Source organism: Lucilia sericata, unplaced genomic scaffold (genome assembly GCF_015586225.1).
Source record: "Lucilia sericata isolate MDLA Ls3-8-SP2 unplaced genomic scaffold, ASM1558622v1 Contig000110F_arrow, whole genome shotgun sequence".
NCBI lineage: Eukaryota > Metazoa > Arthropoda > Insecta > Diptera > Calliphoridae > Lucilia > Lucilia sericata.
The window spans coordinates 315,460-335,177 of record NW_023994142.1 but is presented as its reverse complement, the minus strand read 5'-3'; the positions used below and the strand labels follow the sequence as shown (position 1 = coordinate 335,177).

Below are 19,718 nucleotides of genomic sequence, written 5' to 3'. Positions count from 1 at the left end.
CATTTATACGGTGATTTTTTACATGCAACTATGCATGTCTTTTTTGGATGTTTAATTGTATAATCCTTTTTAATTACTTATTCGTAATAAAAATAAAATGAAATTTTTAACATAAAAACCATTTAATTTGATTTAAAAAAATTTAATTACACGCTATAGTATTTTTTTAATGCAAATTTTAATGTTTTCATGTAAAAAAAAGACATAATTATTTTTTTACATGAGCATAATATCAACAGTACGAATGAGTTTAAAGAGGAATGTCAAAAACAATCATGAAAATCCCAAATCATGTTTGTTTTCTTACCCCCCATTCTTCTCTACCCCGCTCACCGCCAATCATCGACAAACATGAAAACAGACGTCTGGGCAAACATGAAAAAAAATCATCGTGTAAATTGGGTGTAAGAGACAATTCAAGAAATAATGCATTCTGGCAATTACCATCGAAAATCGCTTAAATCATAATTATTTTTCTTTTAATAATTATATATTATAAAAAAGATAAAATTATTTAACGATTAATTTTTTTCTGATTTATTTAAATAAATTTAATTTTTATTATTTTTGTATGTTTTTTTTTTTAATTTTAACAAATTTATTGATTTAATTTATTTTTTTTACCCTTAATCATTTCAACAGCACTGTGTGTGTCAACAAATACAACTCTGTATTTTTTTCATTTGACAATTACTCATCTTTTTCTGTTTTTCTTGTTCTTATTGGTGTTTTCGTGAGAGAGCAAAAAAGTGAAGTCACACATTTTTTGTTCAACAAATACGCCGCGTGAAAAGGACCGCTGTTGCAAATTTAATTAATTATAAATAAATTAAAACAATATTAAAATATATAATTTTTAAAAATGGTAAGAAACAAAGTAAAAAATAAGTTAAACCAGAGTTTATAATAAAAAACGGAATAAAACCAAAAAAATATACAATTAAACATGACCAACAAACACACCCATCGTCAGCTGGTGTAATTTTTGTGTTACAAACAGAATTCTGATATATTTTACAATTAAAACATAAATTAATTAAATAACCAAATGAAAATCATATTAATTCAATAATTTATTTGTTAAATTTCATGAATTTCTTTAAATAATTATTGCATTTCAATTTGTCTGTCTTCTTTCAACCTAACCTCAAACAGAAGTTTCTCGTTTATACTTCTCCGTTTATTCGTTTTATACATGACAGCTGTTTGTTTTACCGGGCCTCATGTAGTTGGTTCTCTATGTGTTTACTACACCCGTGACTCATGTTTTAAACAAAAATTATAATTATTACAAATTTCTTATGTTGTTTTAGCAACCCCAAATTGTGTTACTTAAAGAGGGTACCGATACCTCCCAAGGCAAACCTCAGTTGATTTCCAACATCAATGCCTGCCAATCGATTGTGGATGCTGTGCGTACCACTCTGGGTCCTCGTGGTATGGACAAATTGATTGTTGACTCTCAGGGTAAGGCAACTATCTCTAATGATGGTGCCACTATCATGAAACTTTTGGAAATTGTTCACCCTGCCGCCAAGACTTTGGTTGATATTGCCAAGTCTCAAGATGCTGAGGTAATTATTATTTGCTTATTTTGTACCCACAAAAATGAAATTAACAAAATGTGTTCCTTTTTCTTTAGGTTGGTGATGGTACCACCTCTGTAGTCTTGTTGGCTGGTGAGATTCTCAAACAAGTTAAACCATTTGTTGAAGAAGGTGTACACCCCCGCATCATCATTAAGGCCATCCGCAAATCTTTGCAATTATGCATGGACAAAATCAACGAAATGGCTGTACACATTGAGAAACAATCCAAGGATGAACAAAAAGCCTTATTGACCAAATGTGCTGCCACTGCCATGTCCTCCAAATTGATCCATCAACAAAAAGACTTCTTCTCCAAGATGGTGGTAGATGCTGTGCTTTCATTGGATGAATTGTTGCCTTTGAACATGATTGGTATTAAGAAAGTCACTGGTGGTTCTTTGGAAGAGTCAGAATTGATCTCTGGTGTTGCCTTTAAGAAGACTTTCTCATATGCCGGTTTCGAAATGGCACCCAAAAACTACAAGGACTGCAAAATTGCTTTGCTCAACATTGAATTGGAATTGAAGGCTGAACGTGACAATGCTGAAGTCCGTGTTGACAATGTCAAGGAATACCAAAAGATTGTCGATGCCGAATGGCAAATTCTTTACAACAAATTGGCCAAGATCCATGAATCTGGTGCCAATGTTGTGTTATCCAAATTGCCCATTGGCGATGTAGCCACCCAGTATTTTGCTGACCGCGACATGTTCTGTGCCGGTCGTGTTCCCGATGAGGATCTTAAGCGTACCATGAAAGCTTGCGGCGGTGCTGTTATGACCACTGCTAATGATATTAACCCTAATGTTTTGGGTAAATGTGATTACTTTGAAGAACGTCAAGTTGGTGGTGAACGTTTCAATGTTTTCCAAGGTTTGCTATAAAGATAAATATGTTTATTTTAAGTTTATATTAAATGATTTTGGTATTTGTTTTAGGCTGCCCCAATGCCAGAACTTGTACCTTGATCTTGCGTGGTGGTGCTGAACAATTTTTGGAAGAAACTGAACGTTCCTTACACGATGCTATTATGATTGTGCGTCGTACAATTAAACACGATTCCGTTGTAGCTGGTAAGTTTATTATGTTATTTATTATTTTTGGGGTTAAAAGTTGATCTTAAAAGGGTTAAAGGGCAAGGTTTATAAAATTCTGCTGGAGCTTTAAAAATATTTTTTCTATATTCAAAAAATTTGGAAATAGAATAAAAAACAGGATTCGAACTACGGTCTGACATAAATTTAACAAATTAATTAGTAATTGAAAAGATCTGTAAAAATTAATAGTTTCAGAGACTTTTTGAAGATAAAAGAAAGTAATATGGATCTGATTTAATATATTTACCTGTATGGGTCTTTATATTATTCAAATTATTTGTTATTATAATTCAGCTGGCTGTAAATTTTGTGTTTGAAATACTTAAAGTATTAAAATGGATTAATATTTCGCTTGCTGAATTGTTAGTATATGAGCACCATACTTCATGTCAATAAGTATTTTTACAAATTCAATTATTTCATACATATTCAGCTGGTAGATTTAACTTAAACTATCATTTTAACATTTAAATCAAAATAAATGTATTTTAGTTAAATTCAGCTGGCTGAATAATTAAACAGATAAATCAAAAGGGGTATTTATACAATACGGAAGATTTTTTAATTCAGCTAGCTGAATTTACAAATCATTAACAAAAAATTGATTTTAACAAAAAATGTTTAATAGTGAATAAAAAGCTACTAAAGCTCTATTCAGCTAGCTGAATTAAGAAAACTTAGTATTTTCTAGTAACTTTGATAAATAGTGATTTTTTTATCTACCAACGATTTCCTTCTAGTTAAATAAATTCGTTTTTTTTTTAATTCAGCTAGTTTAATGAACTTAAAATAAGTATATTATTACAAAAATATAAATCAGAATAAACCTAAAATAACGCTTTCTATGTTATATTCAGCTAGATGAATAAATAAAAATGTAACTTAGTATCTTAGTTTAATGTATCACAAATAAAGCATTAATGATCTTTATTGATTCAGCTAGCCGAATGAATTTAATTTAAGAATGTATATTCAAGAATACAATTTTTATATATATTCAGCTAGCTGAATTAAGAATTTTTTTCAATAATTATGGATAACTGAATGCTGAACATTCAGTTAGCTGAATTAAAAAACTGAAATATTTTATAATTTTGTCTTTTTATGGAAGTAATAAATTTGATTTTTTTTAATTCAGCTAGCTGAATGAACTTAAATTACCATTACACACTAAAACCGGAATAAATACAAAAATATGACTTTTATGACATATTCAACTAGCTGAATAATAAAATATTTAATTTAATAGATGTTTTCAGAAAAGAATAAATGAAAAAGCAATGTTTTTTACTAATTCAGCTAGCTGAATATGCAGTAAGAAATGTTTTAAATAAAAAATGTGTCTGAAAACTGATTAATTAACCTATATTCAGAATAAAAAAATATAATGTTGCAGTCTTATACTTTTTAATTTTGTAATGGATTTAATAAGATATATTCAGCTAGCTGAATTGAGAAAAAATCATGGTTTTTCCTTTAATATTGTCAAAATACTTTTATTTTTATTTTTCTTTAAGTTAATTTAAACCTCAATCTATTAAATTTTCAATAAAGCACTCTGTAACAGACCTAAAATATTCGAAAGTATAACCACTATAATGATGAAATAAAAATATTTTATTAATTTCCCAAGATCTTGAGAAACTTTTCCAATCAACATAAATACAAAATGACTATTATTAGATATTGCCTAAAAAAGTTTCCAAATTTATCATAATTTATTATTACCTAATTTTTCACTCTCATTTTAAGTCAAACAGCAATCAAATTTCCCAACTAATAATTAAACAAATTCGTATAAAAAACTTTTGCAATATTTCACTCAACGTAGTTCAGTTAAAAGTCGTTTAAATTTCGAGTTATATTTCTAATATAAAAAAATTTCTCATTAATTTTCATTTTCAATTCCTTAACGAATGCATTTATTAACTATTTATTAGTTTCCATATATGGCATAGATGGTGCCACTATTAAATTTCCCAATCGTTTGCTAAATTAAATTCACAACATACAAATTAAATGGAAAACAACAACAACATAGACAACAATTTTGTTGTTTGTTTTCTTAACTGGTAAAAGCAGTTTAAGACAACAATTTTTTTCCAGATTCAATGATTTACGTTTATCATTTACTAACAACCCAACAACATACTAGTATTTTATAGTTTAATGCAGTTAAGAGTAGTGGAGCAGTACTCGAATGTGAATACTACTCGTATAGATTTAACTTATATGGTTATAAACTCTGTGTATTAGACATTTTTATGTAGATTTTCTTTTAAAAACAACAAAAGACAAAAAACAACACAAACTTTAAGACAAGAAAGATTTCCGCTTAACGATTAAAATCAACTTAACAATTTCTATTTAAAGTTAAGTGGGTGGTTGTTTGGTTTTGTTTCAAATGGGTTTTGTTAAAGAGAGATTGTTGCAAAAATTAACAAAAAAATACATTCAACACAATAAAAGACAACCCATAAAGAAAAGTTAATGCAACAATAAATGAAAAAAAAAACATTGTTTATTTCGTTTCAATTGTTTATATCTTTACAAATTTTCAATTGTTGTATTTTTCGTATTACAATACATTTTTATTTGTTTATTTGTTTACATACCTTTTTTAGTATTTTGAAATTTTTGCACTAATTTTTTGTTGTTTAAATAAACAAAAACCATACAAATTTAATAATATGTAATAATAAAAAAATAGACAATACAGTTATACCTATAGTAGATATGTTTATGCATTTCACAGTTACGCATCTGTGCTTTATAATACTTTTAAATTCGAGGTTTCTTTAATTTAAATAAAAATTATTCAATGATTTTTTTTACGCTTAATGAATATTTGACAATAAAAATTTTATTTTTTTACTAATTAAAGTAATTTGTCTAATGACACAAATCTGTTTAATTGTTAATATTATCTCAGTTTTAAACATATTTTACAAAAAAAGTGATTTTCTGAATGAGGTGTTATAAGGTGGCAAGGGTAAATATGGGCCTATCCTTATAAATGTTGTTAGAGGGATTTACGTTTCCATTAAAGTTATTTATGAAAAATTTTATCGTGATACTAGTGTTTATAAGTGAAATATTCTGAAGTGGACTTTGTATGGTGGATAGGGTCAAATGAGGCCTAAATTGGCAGTATCTTTTAGACTTATACAAAACTAGGTCAGTTTAGATTACGTGGGTTGCTCGCTAGTTAGCGAGTTCACTCGGAGGCCTTGTGGCTCATTATGGTACCCTTAGAATTGTCAATCCCTTATGTTGAGAGAATGGTTTTCGTCCTTAATTTCGTTGACTACTTGGTTCTTGCGGTCTCCGTGAAAACCTGTCGCATACATTAGATATTTAATTTCCCCTTATAGCCTCATGCCCTGAAACACATATCAAATCGATCTGATGTTGTGTCAGCTGTGCCAATGATTAAATACAATTGAGAAGACATTTCGACTTAATAACATTGGAGTTAAGAGCCTTGATTGATGCAAGGCTGTCCAAGTATATACATGTATAGTCGAATTTTCGAGATTATGTATATCTCTGCTGTGCAGGTGTCAGGTAGTCGAAGAGACAGTAGAAGATTCAGTTTTTCGGAGAAGATTACCAATACCGTGCTCCTTCCGAGCCGTCAGTGTGGATTGAGATCACGTCATCACTTAGGGCAGTGTTCACGGCCCAATCATCCCTTGTCGGTATTCTGGTTTTGAATCCAGTGTAGATAGTATGAAGTCCGTTTCCTGCCCCATGATTGGTCTGCCTATCTTTTGTAGTATGTTGCCATGACCAATGCGATCATGCTTCCGTCCGTTCGACTGTTTAATTCATAGAGCAGATTTAGCAGAAATTCATATCAAGGGAAGTTATATTTAGCATCGTCTCTAGACTAGCCTGAGGGGTGGATCTCATACAGTCAGTGATTTCAAGACATGCTAATCTTTGTACCTTGTTTAGAATAGAAAGTCTTGGTATCCACCGCTCTCCACCAAACAAGAGCCCATCTTTTTCCAAAGGTTTTCTTACATATATAGAAGGCGCATAGTGCCTTCTTCATTCGACTCTCAGCATTACGTTTCCACGTGAGCTAAGAGTCTAAAATTACTCCAAGATATTTAGCTTCGTTTGAGGTATTCAGAATGGTGCCATCCAAACGCAGTTCGGTTTTGGCCGGATTGACACCCAGACGGTTTCCCTGGACCATGTTAGTAGAACGCTGAGGGCTGATTCCATGAGTTCACTTATTGTGGGAAGAAATTTCCCTTGAATAAGAAATACAACGTCGTCGGCATATACGACTACTTCGAAACCCATCCTACTGAGTCTGAAAAGGGTTTTTTTTACAAGAAGTTTCCACAGGAGTGGAGAGATGACACCACCTTGGTGTGTGCCCCTTGTCACAACCCTTCTTGTCTTGCCAATACCCATAAAAGAGTTAATGGCCCTACTATTAAGCATGTTTTCTGTCCAATTTTTTATACAAAACTAAGTTGTGCCGATTTTTGTATAGATACTAAAACATTTGACATAATTATGAGCTTAAGAGCCCTATTCGAAGGGTTCGGTTGTATGGCGACTAGGTGAAATAATGGGCCGACTACTACCATTTTCTAGGCTTCGTCCTTGGGGTAAGAGAAAAGTATGTACCAAATTGTATCAAAGTATCTTGATGTAGCGGTTTACATTTATAAACAGACAGACGGACATAGCTTAATCGATTCAGTATACCGATTGGTATACTTTAAGTTGGGTGTAGGAGCAATATTTATCCTCCCCACAATAGTGATGTAGATTATAAATGTAAAAAATGTTTGGTCGATTTTGTTGATTTTTAAATCTACGATTTAGAATTTATTGATTTGTATAAAAATCAAATACGTAGTCAAACACTTTTCAAGTTGTTGTATAGTTTAGCTTGAATTTTTGGTTTCCCAAATGTATTTTACTAAAGAAAATAATTAAACTTCTATTTCTTTTAAATCACGTATCAAAATTCTATGTCTCTAATATGCATCTAAACGTGATTATATTAAAACTATTGCAAAATAAAAATGCTAATACATTTTATAATGCAGGAAATGTAAACATGTATTTTCTAAAATTTTCCATTCATTTCTAAAAATGTACCCCCCTACCTTAAATAAACCCACAAAATCAATTTAAAAAAAATATAGTCAGTGTCTGTTTGAATATAAAAACCCAGCACTTGTTGTTATAGGTCATACGATTCCATAAAATAAATAAATATTTACTTTAACATGCCTCCTTAATACCTGATAAGAAAACTATTGATTGATTATACTAATGTACAAAAACCACTATATAAACATTAGTACAAATAATATTTTTCGTCTATAAAAATAAACGTTCATTGCACTTTTCACAACAAGTGACCGGCCTATAATAAGAACAAGAATTTAATTTTGATAACGTCAGTTGTTTATTAGTTACTTACTTGGCATATACAAAGAAGGCATAAATATTAAATATAAACATTTTATACTTATCAAGCTAAATATTAGCTAATTACACTATAAATGTTTTTTCAACATATTTTGTTATTGCAAAAACCCCCTTCATTTTTACTAGTTCCCATTAAAACAAATACAATTGGAAACAGTAGATGATGGAATATTTCTAATGCAATTGTTTTTTTTTTTTTTTTTTTTTTTTCTAAATAACAAAATTTGTTATCTATGACAGAGCTAGTAAAGTATTTATTGTTAAAGAGTGATATTCATATCATTTATTGCAATATTAACTAATATTTAGCAAATTTTCTTAGTTTTAAACTTTACATTCTTTTGCATACAAGTTATTTTATTCATAACTAAAACTGCATTGAATACAATATTGTTTAAAATGTTTAGTAATTTTCCTTTGTTGATAACAATAAAATAAATTGCATTTTAACTTTATTTTATTTATATTTTCACATAGTTTTTCGCTTAAATTTATTATACACACATCTAAGCAACCTACTTTCCCCACAATCTTTTATAAAAAAAAAAACAACTACAAAAACAAAATGTAAAAAACCAACAAAAAAAAAAACAAATATCAGCGTCAACATCTTGCATACATACATATACAACATCTTATACATACATGTATAATCGGGGCCACCTTTTTTCCAGTATTTAAGTACCTTCTACTACAGTCACAGGCAAAATTGTTAAAATATTTTAGTTATTGCCTAGTAATAGTCTATGAAACTTTTCTTTTGCTAGAGAAATACAATGAAATGTTAGTAATTGAAATAATTTTTAATGTTTTACTTTTGGAAATAACTGTACATTTTAATTAAACTTATTTTATATACAAGTATATTTACCCCTTAACACCCACTACTTACTAAAGTGCAGAAAACATTTTTTTTATTAAGCAAACAGCTTCCATGCATTTAGTTTAGGATTTTGTTTTTTTTATTTTTTTTTATTTTTTACTTATTGTTTGGAGGTTTCTCTTTTTATTATATTTCATTGTTGTTGCAGTCTGTCCTCGTTTTTTAGGGCTTTAAGTGCTAGAATTATGTTTTTTTGTTCACATTTTGTTTCATGTAAAATTGTGTAATTTAGCCATGCTAGAAAAAAAAGCAATTTGCAACGTTATTTTGCTACTGCGCTGCTACTATAATTTTATGTTTTGCTTTTTTTTTAGTTCATGGCAGTTTAGTCAACTTGTTTTTGCAAATAAATGTTTATATTTTTTCTATGCTTGTTTTAATTACTTTATTGTTTGCCTTTTATGCTTGCAAATGTTCAATTTAATGAAGAAATTCTTAAAATTCCAGTAGTAGTTTCATAAATTTTTTGCAAAATTTTACTTTTTTAATAAATTTAAAAAAATTCTAGTTGAAATTGTTTTTGTTAAAATTTATTTAAGTGAATTTAACAATAGGCAACGTGACTTTTTAAATAATGTTTTTTTTTTTACATTGTAAATTCGAGAGAATTGTTTTGGTTTTTGAAAAGCCAATGTAAATAAATAATTTTATTCAATCTTGTTATTGATTTCAAATTAGATTTTAACGCAACACTTTATAAGGCAGAGATTCTTAAAGTGTAAAGATAGATATATAGATAGATAGATAGATAGATAGATAGATAGATAGATAGATAGATAGATAGATAGATAGATAGATAGATAGATAGATAGATAGATAGATAGATAGATAGATAGATAGATAGATAGATAGATAGATAGATAGATAGATAGATAGATAGATAGATAGATAGATAGATAGATAAATAAATATATAGATAAATAGATAAAATCCCTCGGATCTTTCAAAATTATTTAAAAAATTGTAACATAAGTTTTTTCTCGAAACAAAGTTTTTGTTGCTTATGTTTCAGTCACGCCGTAAATGAGCGATATTGTCGATATTGTCTGATTCTAATTTCTTACTTGATATCCAATACAAAAAGTTTTGACTTTCTTGGCCAAAAACCAATTTCTACCCTAAAGCTAATTTTCTTTTTAAATTGGTTTTTGAAAAGCCAATGTAAATAAATAATTTTATTCAATCTTGTTATTGATTTGAAATTAGATTTTAACGCAACACTTTATAAGGCAGAGATTCTTAAAGTGTAAAGATAGATAGATAGATAGATAGATAGATAGATAGATAGATAGATAGATAGATAGATAGATAGATAGATAGATAGATAGATAGATAGATAGATAGATAGATAGATAGATAGATATATAGATAGATAAATAGATAGATAAATAGATAGATAGATAGATAGATAGATAGAAAGATAGATAGATAGATAGATATATAGATAGATAGATAGATAGATAGATAGATAGATAGATAGATAGATAGATAGATAGATAGATAGATAGATAGATAGATAGTTAGATAGTTAGTAGAGATAGTGAGATAGTTAGATAGATAGATAGATAGATAGATAGATAGATAGATAGATAGATAGATAGATAGATAGATAGATAGATAGATAGATAGATAGATAGATAGATAGATAGATAGATAGATAGATAGATAGATAGATAGATAGATAGATAGATAGATAGATAGATAGTTAGATAGTTAGATAGTTAGATAGTTAGATAGATAGATAGTAGATAGATAGATAGATAGATAGATAGAGATAGATAGATAGATAGATAGATAGATAGATAGATAGATAGATAGATAGATAGATAGATAGATAGATAGATAGATAGATAGATAGATAGATAGATAGATAGATAGATAGATAGATAGATAGATAGATAGATAGATAGTTAGATAGTTAGATAGTGAGATAGTTAGATAGATAGATAGATAGATAGATAGATAGATAGATAGATAGATAGATAGATAGATAGATAGATAGATAGATAGATAGATAGATAGATAGATAGATAGATAGATAGATAGATAGATAGATAGATAGATAGATAGATAGATAGATAGATAGATAGATAGATAGATAGATAGATAGATAGATAGATAGATAGATAGATAGATAGATAGATAGATAGATAGATAGATAGATAGATAGATAGATAGATAGATAGATAGATAGATAGATAGATAGATAGATAGATAGATAGATAGATAGATAGATAGATAGATAGATAGATAGATAGATAGATAGATAGATAGATAGATAGATAGATAGATAGATAGATAGATAGATAGATAGATAGATAGATAGATAGATAGATAGATAGATAGATAGATAGATAGATAGATAGATAGATAGTTAGATAGTTAGATAGTTAGATAGTGAGATAGTTAGATAGATAGATAGATAGATAGATAGATAGATAGATAGATAGATAGATAGATAGATAGATAGATAGATAGATAGATAGCTAGATAGATAGATAGATAGATAGATAGATAGATAGATAGATAGATAGATAGATAGATAGATAGATAAATAGATAGATAGATAGATAGATAGATAGATAGATAGATAGATAGATAGATAGATAGATAGATAGATAGATAAAATTCCTCGGATCTTTTAAAATTATTTAAAAACTTGTAACATAAGTTTTTTCTCGAAACAAAGTTTTTGTTGCTTATGTTTCAGTCATGCCGTAAATGAGCGATATTGTCTGATTCTAATTTCTTACTTGATATCCAATACAAATAGTTTTGACTTTGTTGGCCAAAAACCAATTTCTACCCTAAAGCTAATTTTATTTTTAAATCGATGGAAAATAGTAATTAACTTATCAAAGCCGTCAAAGAGAAAGCATAGTTCAATTCGTACGTACTAAGGACTTATATTTCTTTTTAAACTTCCTTGCAGAACTTTTAATAAAGTTTATAAAACATTTTAAGAAGACATATATATGAACTACAAATTATGCACTCACCTCACCCACTGCAAGTAAAATTTAAGACAAAGAGTATTTTCCTTTCTAATATTTATTTAAGGCTACTGACGTATTTCAACAAAACGTCTTTTACGTAAATAAATGAATAACAAATTTCTATTATAAAATAAAGAAAAAAGTCACGTTGCCTATATGTAAATATATTGTACAATTTTTAAAAGGAAATTGATTGACAAGCAAAGTAAGAAATAAGCATTGGATATTGAATGGTAACCAAGAAATCCTTGGGGTCTTTTTGTGTTAACATTATTTTCATATAATATTTTTTAAGAAAATTAACGTAATGAAATTTATAAGATAAATATTATAAAGTAGTTGGATATTTTAAGTAGGAAAAAAGTTATTAAAATGTACTCTATTGATGGAAATGGGTAAAAACAAGGTCTCGAGAAAGATAAATAGTCGTGTTCAAATTGGCTTATTCGACATCGTCCATACTATAATTAATCTTGTCTCATTTCACTTGAAATTTATTTTATAGAAGCCCCCTGTAAAGTAAGGGGGCCATGTCCAAAAATTCTATACGTTTAAAAGACTTTCAACAAGTCCAACGTACAGGGGTTTAAAATATCAATGGTGTCAGCATCAATACTCTCACTAAACGTTCACTGAGTATTATGCTCCCCATGACAAGGAAGGAAGAGTAGGTCCAAACCTAAATAACATATAGCGTAAATAATATAAAGCAAATGAGAATTATAAACGCAAAAATAAAACGAATAAACAAAATTTGGCATTTATACATAAAAACAGTCCACTAAAGGTATTAAAACATTGTATTAATTTAGGGAGAGTAGGCACTCAGGTAAAAAAAAAACGAAAAACCCTGCCTATTGTTTTTCTAAAGACCTTTGAGTTCCTTGTTTTTTTTTTTTTCTATTGTTATAAAAATGCATTATTATTGTTGTGTTACTAATGAAGTGTAATTTCATGTTTAGTACAATAACAACAAAAAATATATATAAAGAAACGTGACGTGTTTTAAAAATACTTTAATAAATCACAATAATTTAATGTAATCTAATGAATACTTACTACATTCATACGACAAAGAACAAAGGCAAATTGAATGTTTATAAATATTTATATAAAAAAGTGGATAATATTTGTTGTTTTCTTATGAATTTAACTAGACAGGGAGTGATAGTAAGTTTTTTAAGAAATTAAATTTACTCATGGTATGTAATTAAAAAGAAAAGTTTTTTGTTGTATTTAATAGCTTTATAGGTTTTTAGCTGTTTTCCTCGACATAAGTTAATTTTGACCCCGAAAGAGTTAATAGCTCCCCAAACTTTATTTTTAAGGATATGACTTATAAGTTTTTTTTCTGAAAGCTAAACATTTTTTTCTGATTAGTAGTTTGTTCTTCAAATAGTTTTGTGTAGTAGGTGTCCCGTATCAAAAACAATATAAAATAATATAATTCAGATCCTTGGCTCCTCCTCATAATAGAGGTCAAATGTCAAAATTTAAGTTACTATGTACGACGAATTTAGTTTATAGTGTAGTCTAGTCTATAGTCTAGTTTATAGTATAGTATATATTCTAGCCTATAGTTTAGTATATAGTCTAGTATATAGTCTAGTCTATAGTCCAGTCTATAGTCTAGTCTATAGTCTAGTATATAGTATATTCTATAGTCTAGTATATAGTCTAGTCTATAGTCTAGTCTATATTTTATTCTATAGTCTAGTCTATAGTCTAGTCTATAGTCTAGTCTATAGTCTAGTCTAGTCTAGTCTAGTCTAGTCTATAGTCTAGTCTATAGTCTAGTCTAGTCTAGTCTAGTCTATAGTCTAGTCTATAGTCTAGTCTATAGTCTAGTCTATAGTCTAGTCTATAGTTAGTCTATAGTCTAGTCTACGTCTAGTCTATAGTCTAGTTATAGTCTAGTCTATAGTCTAGTCATATCAGGTCTAGTCTATAGTCTAGTTATAGTCTAGTCTATGTCTAGGTCTATATTTTATTCTATAGTCTAGTCAAGTTCTAGTCTATAGTCTAGTCTATAGTCTAGTCTATAGTCAGTCTATAGTCTAGTCTATAGTTAGTTATAGTCTAGTCTATATCTGTCATAGTCTAGTCTATAGTTGTTATAGTCTAGTTATAGTTAGTCTAAGTCCAGTCATAGTCTAGTCTATAGTCTGTATATAGTATATTCTATAGTCTAGTCTATAGTCTAGTCTATATTTTTCTATAGTCTAGTCTATAGTCTAGTCTATATTTTATCTATATCAGTCTATCTAGTCTAGTTTCTATCTATAGTCTAGTCTATAGTCTAGTCTATAGTTAGTCTATCGTCTAGTTCTATAGTCTAGGCTATAGTCTAGTCTATAGTCTAGTCTATAGTCTAGTCTATAGTCTAGTCTATAGTCTAGTCTATAGTCTAGTCTATAGTCTAGTCTATAGTCTAGTCTATAGTCTAGTCTATAGTCTATTCTATAGTCTAGTCTATAGTCTAGTCTATAGTCTAGTCTAGTCTATAGTCTAGTATATAGTCTAGTCTATAGTCTAGTCTATTGTCTAGTCTATAGTCTAGTCTATAGTCTAGTCTATTGCCTAGTCTATAGTCTAGTCTATAGTCTAGTCTATAGTCTAGTATATAGTCTAGTCTATAGTCTAGTCTATAGTCTAGTCTATTGTCTAGTCTATAGTCTAGTCTATAGTCTAGTCTATAGTCTAGTCTATAGTCTAGTCTATAGTCTAGTCTATAGTCTAGTCTATAGTCTAGTCTATAGTCTAGTCTATAGTCTAGTCTATAGTCTAGTCTGTCTAGTCTAGTCTAGTCTATAGTCTAGTCTATAGTCTAGTCTATAGTCTAGTAGTCTATAGTCTAGTCTATAGTCTAGTATAGTCTAGTCTCTATAGTCTAGTCTATAGTCTAGTCTATAGTCTAGTCTATAGTCTAGTCTATAGTCTAGTCTATAGTCTAGTCTATAGTCTAGTCTATAGTCTAGTCTATAGTCTAGTCTATAGTCTAGTCTATAGTCTAGTCTATAGTCTAGTCTATAGTCTAGTCTATAGTCTAGTCTATAGTCTAGTCTATAGTCTAGTCTATAGTCTAGTCTATAGTCTAGTCTATAGTCTAGTCTATAGTCTAGTCTATAGTCAAGTCTATAGTCCAGTCTAAAGTCTAGTCTATAGTCTAGTCTATAGTCTAGTCTAAAGTCTAGTCTATAGTCTAGTCTATAGTCTAGTCTATAGTCGAGTCTATAGTCTTGTCTATAGTATAGTCTATATTGTAGTCTATAGTTCAGTCTACAATCTAGTGTGTAGTCTAGTCTATAGCCTAATCTATAGTCTTGTCTATGGTCTAGTCAATAGTTTAATATTTTAAATCCTAAAAAGTACACTTTTTGTTATAGTTCAGCAGCTAGTTTTTTATATCCATTATGAAAACTCCTTTATTAGAGTTGGGAATAAAACTCGCTGAAAAAGAACTAGTCGTAGAACTGCAAAGATTTTATGAAGATTCTCTGAAGCTTCTCTAGAAATAGTTTCGAGGATGACAAACTCGAATCAAAATCATTTGATTAAAGAACTTTTCCCAGAACGACTATAGACAAACGAGGGTATAATTTATAATATTTTTACAGAACCATTGAAATTATTTAAAATATTTATGAAAACAAATATCTTGTACTTATAATTTGTTCTCATCAAATTACATTTGTGGGGGCACACACATTGCATTGTATTTTTTTATTTATTTAATTTTCAAGTCATTATTTTTATTACTACAAACAATAGCCATATTGTAAAATTCAAATAAAAAAATTTTTCATTCAAATTCAGTGTTAAAAGCCAACAGCGAAATGAAAAAAACTAAGTTTGTCTTTTAAAAGTTATACTACTGGAAAATTTATAGCTAGACACTCAACTAGCTAAAGGTCTATCTATATGAATGAATAAATATATTTTTCTATAAAGTTTATTGACTTTTCTACTATTTTTCCATGAATATGACATTGAGTTTTATTTAGACTTTTTTTAGAAATACTAACATGTAGCTATTACAAACAATGCAATTAGTATTATTTCGTTTTTATGTTTAGACGTTTTTTTTTTTTTTTCTTCTTTATTCGTTATTTTATTCATTCTATTGTCAAATATACAACTATAATTTGCGGTATAAAAGTTTTTTTATTTAAGTTTTTCTTCAACAAGAAACTCATAAATTATTATTTGAAAGACACACGGTTTTTTTTTTTCTCTGTCTATTTAAGATTTTTATATTTTTTATTTTATCTAATGGCACGACCTGCCTTTATACACCGGTATATGTATAAAGGCAGTTCTTTTTTTTTGTGTTTAGGTTTTTTTTATATATAAAAAGTAAATAAAAACTGGTATATACTTTTTCAAATACCCTTCCTTTTCAGTTTACTTGTAGTTATTATATCAGTTTTATTTTTTATACCCTACACCACTTTAGTGGGGAGGGTATATTGGATTTGTGCTGATGTTTGTAACATACAAAAATATTCGTCCTAGACCCACCTTAAAGTATACCAATCGGCTCAGAATCGTTTTCTGAGTCGATTAAGCTATGTCCGTCCGTCCGTCGGTCTGGCTGGCTGGCTGTCCATGTAAACATTGTGCGCAAGGTACAGGTCGCAATTTTCAAGATAAAACGCACGTTTTATTTGACCCAAGGACGAAGCCTATTGAAAATGGTTAAAATCGGTCCATTATTTCACCTAGCCCCCATAGAACAGAACCCCCCGAAAAGGGCTTCTGAGCTCATAATTATGTTAAATATACAGATATATCAATAAAATGCGGCACAACTAAGTTTTATAGAAGTCTTGATGACTCTGCCAAATTTCATAAAGATCGGGCCCCATTTGACCCTAGCTCCCATACAAAGTCCCCTTCAGAAAATTTCTTGAATGTCCCAAATTAACTTATAAACACAAATATCGCGATGAAATAAATAAAATATTATGTAAATATAAATATATTCACAAAATTTTATCGGGCTTGGTCCATATTTGCCCCTAGCCCCCATATAAAGCCTCTTTCAGAAAATTAGTTTTTCATCCATAAATTGCTTAAATGTATCGGAACAAGGGAATATTGAAGATAAATGCTTTATTATGAAAAATAAATCACATTTAATATTCATAACTGGTGTAGGGTATCGTATAGTCGGCCACGCCCGACTATACTTTCTTACTTGTTTATATGTATATAAATATATACATTTTTATATACTTATATTTAAATCTTTTATATTTTGTTTGTATACTTTTTTATCTCGCCACTTGTTTGTGTTCTAATGACTTGTCTGAAGAGTGCTTTAGGCAGGGGGTTTTATAAGTTGTTATTTGTTTGCTATAAAATTAAACCACAAATTAAATTTTCAGTTAAATAAATGCAAACATATTTAAATGAATTAAGCTAACAATTAAATTGTTTATGTATTGGATTTTACTAATTGAAAATATTGAAAGATAAATAATATTAGGTTTCTTCATTGATAAATAAGCTTAAAATTAGAATTTATTATAAGGAACTACTATTGAAATTTAATTCCAAAGAGTTTCTTATCATCCTTCTCTACAAAAGTTAAAGTTTCTCACATCAAATTTTCTCTAAAAAAGTATGCAGATTAATCCGTTACAATTTTCATCACACTTTTGGAAACGTATTTTAAGAATTCCCCTAAATAGGCTCCATTTATTTGACTACAAATAAAAATTTCTACCATTTTATTTACTTAACCAAATTTTGGCCAATCTTTTTATATATCCAAAACATAAAATCAGAATCAACAAATAAAATTACTTAACATTTTTTAATTTTTGCAACTTTTTTATTGCAATATTTTGTTTTTAAGCGTTTGTATCTGAAAAAAAAACTCATACACACATAAAACAAACTTGCATTGTGTCTTAAGTGTATCCATGACAAGTTTATTGACCCCCATTCAACACTCAAATGCATTGATTGCATTTTGTTGACTGCCTGTAGTTTGGTGCGAAGGTAGTGATTGAAAGTGCAGTGCAAAAACACTCACACACACACATACGTTTACTTGCAATGTATGGCAAGTACATTTGGATTTGTTATTTACAATCGATCGTATAGACAGAGATGTACAAACTTTTTTGGGGGAAACTTAGATTGATATATGAAAAAGACCAAAAATATAGAATTTTTCGAACTTTTACAAAAGTCGGAAATCTAGCTCTTTGTTGGATTAACAAAAGATTAACAAGAAAGTGTTTTTCATAATAACTGTAAACTAGAGTCAAATTTTCTACTAAAAAATGGCTGGTTTCACATTTACTTTTCTGTAAAAAGAGACTGTGATTTTCATCAACTGCTTTCTGGAACGACTAAAACTTAATAATTCTTTTATACTTCATACCAACATGCAATTACTAAAGTTTAAGAACCTCTTCCTGCCAACTTTTTTCATAAACTTTTTATAATTCCGTCTATGTAGTTTGTTTAACAACAACTTTTGTTTAGATTTCCATCGTTGTCATATTAAAATCAATTACTCACAAATAATAATCAATAAAATTTTTCAACAATTTCACACTTAAATTTACAACATTTCTAGTTTAATCTAACAACCAAATCTTACAAGCCACCACCACCGTATATAAATAAACATTGCAGACAACAGTTTTTGCAATTTAATTTTGAAAAAAAAAAAAAAATTATTTGAAATTTAAACAAATTTCAAACCAAAATTGCACAAACATCGTCAGTAGTATATTGCTTAAGGCTGTCTGACTTTAAATGACAAGACAACATTTATTACACATCTTGGTTAAAAACTAAGTATAAAAATCATACACACAAACACAAAACGTTTGTATTTTGGTTTATCTCGACTCTATAGATATAAATTTGTTGGATTTGTTTTTTTTTTTTTTTTTCTAAACGAATAAACTTTTGATGCTGACCTAAAAATAAACTAAGAAAATTAAATTTTATTGCCACAAAATGACTAAGAGATGACTAATATACATACGTACATACATTCATATATGGTTTGTTTTAATACTTAAAAGACAATACATATAAATAAAACTAAATAAATTTATTTAGACTTATAGTTGTTTGTACCTTGCCAACAAAATTTAAACTCTGTAGCAAGTCTAATCAAAAACAAACAAAAAATATGTTTGATTTATTGCAATTTTTTGTTGGCAGAAATATACATATAAATTAATGTAATTTGTTTTTATTAAAACATAATTGCAGGTTTACCTTAAAAATTAAATCTAGTTGTTTTAAAATTTGCAATAATTTTTCATACTTAAATGAACAGATTTTTCATATTAACACATAAATTAGGAAAATTAAATATTTATAAATTTTTATGCCCTACACCACTTTAGTGGGGAGGGTATATTGGATTTGTGCTGATGTTTGTAACCTTAAAGTATACCAATCGGCTTAGAATCGTTTTCTGAGTCGATTAAGCTATGTCCGTCTGGCTGGCTGGCTGTCCATGTAAACCTTGTGCAAGGTACAGGTCGCAATTTTCAAGATAATTGGATGAAATTTGGCACGCACATTTTATTTGACGAAGCCCATTGAAAATGGTTAAAATCGGTCCATTATTTCACCTAGCCTCCATAGAACAGAACCCCCCGAAAAGGGCTTCTGAGCTCATAATTATGTTAAATATACAGATATATCG

The 19,718-nt window shown here is 28.7% G+C and overlaps 1 protein-coding gene and 1 non-coding gene across 2 annotated transcripts in view; one reads left to right on the top strand and one right to left on the bottom strand.

Moving 5' to 3' along the window:
* Window positions 1-679: 679 nt before the first annotated feature.
* LOC119600286 (T-complex protein 1 subunit eta) overlaps window positions 680-19,718 on the top strand; it is a 29,276-nt gene continuing 10,237 nt past the window's right edge. The window contains exons 1-4 of the mRNA XM_037950436.1: window positions 680-865; window positions 1,314-1,574; window positions 1,643-2,462; window positions 2,528-2,662. Of these exons, the coding sequence (XP_037806364.1) occupies window positions 863-865; window positions 1,314-1,574; window positions 1,643-2,462; window positions 2,528-2,662 (1,219 nt within the window). The 5' untranslated portion in view covers window positions 680-862. The remainder of the gene's footprint in view (window positions 866-1,313; window positions 1,575-1,642; window positions 2,463-2,527; window positions 2,663-19,718) is intronic.
* Window positions 12,562-12,695, bottom strand: LOC119600351. Its single transcript, XR_005231134.1, has one exon. It is a non-coding gene; the product is annotated as a U4atac minor spliceosomal RNA (small nuclear RNA).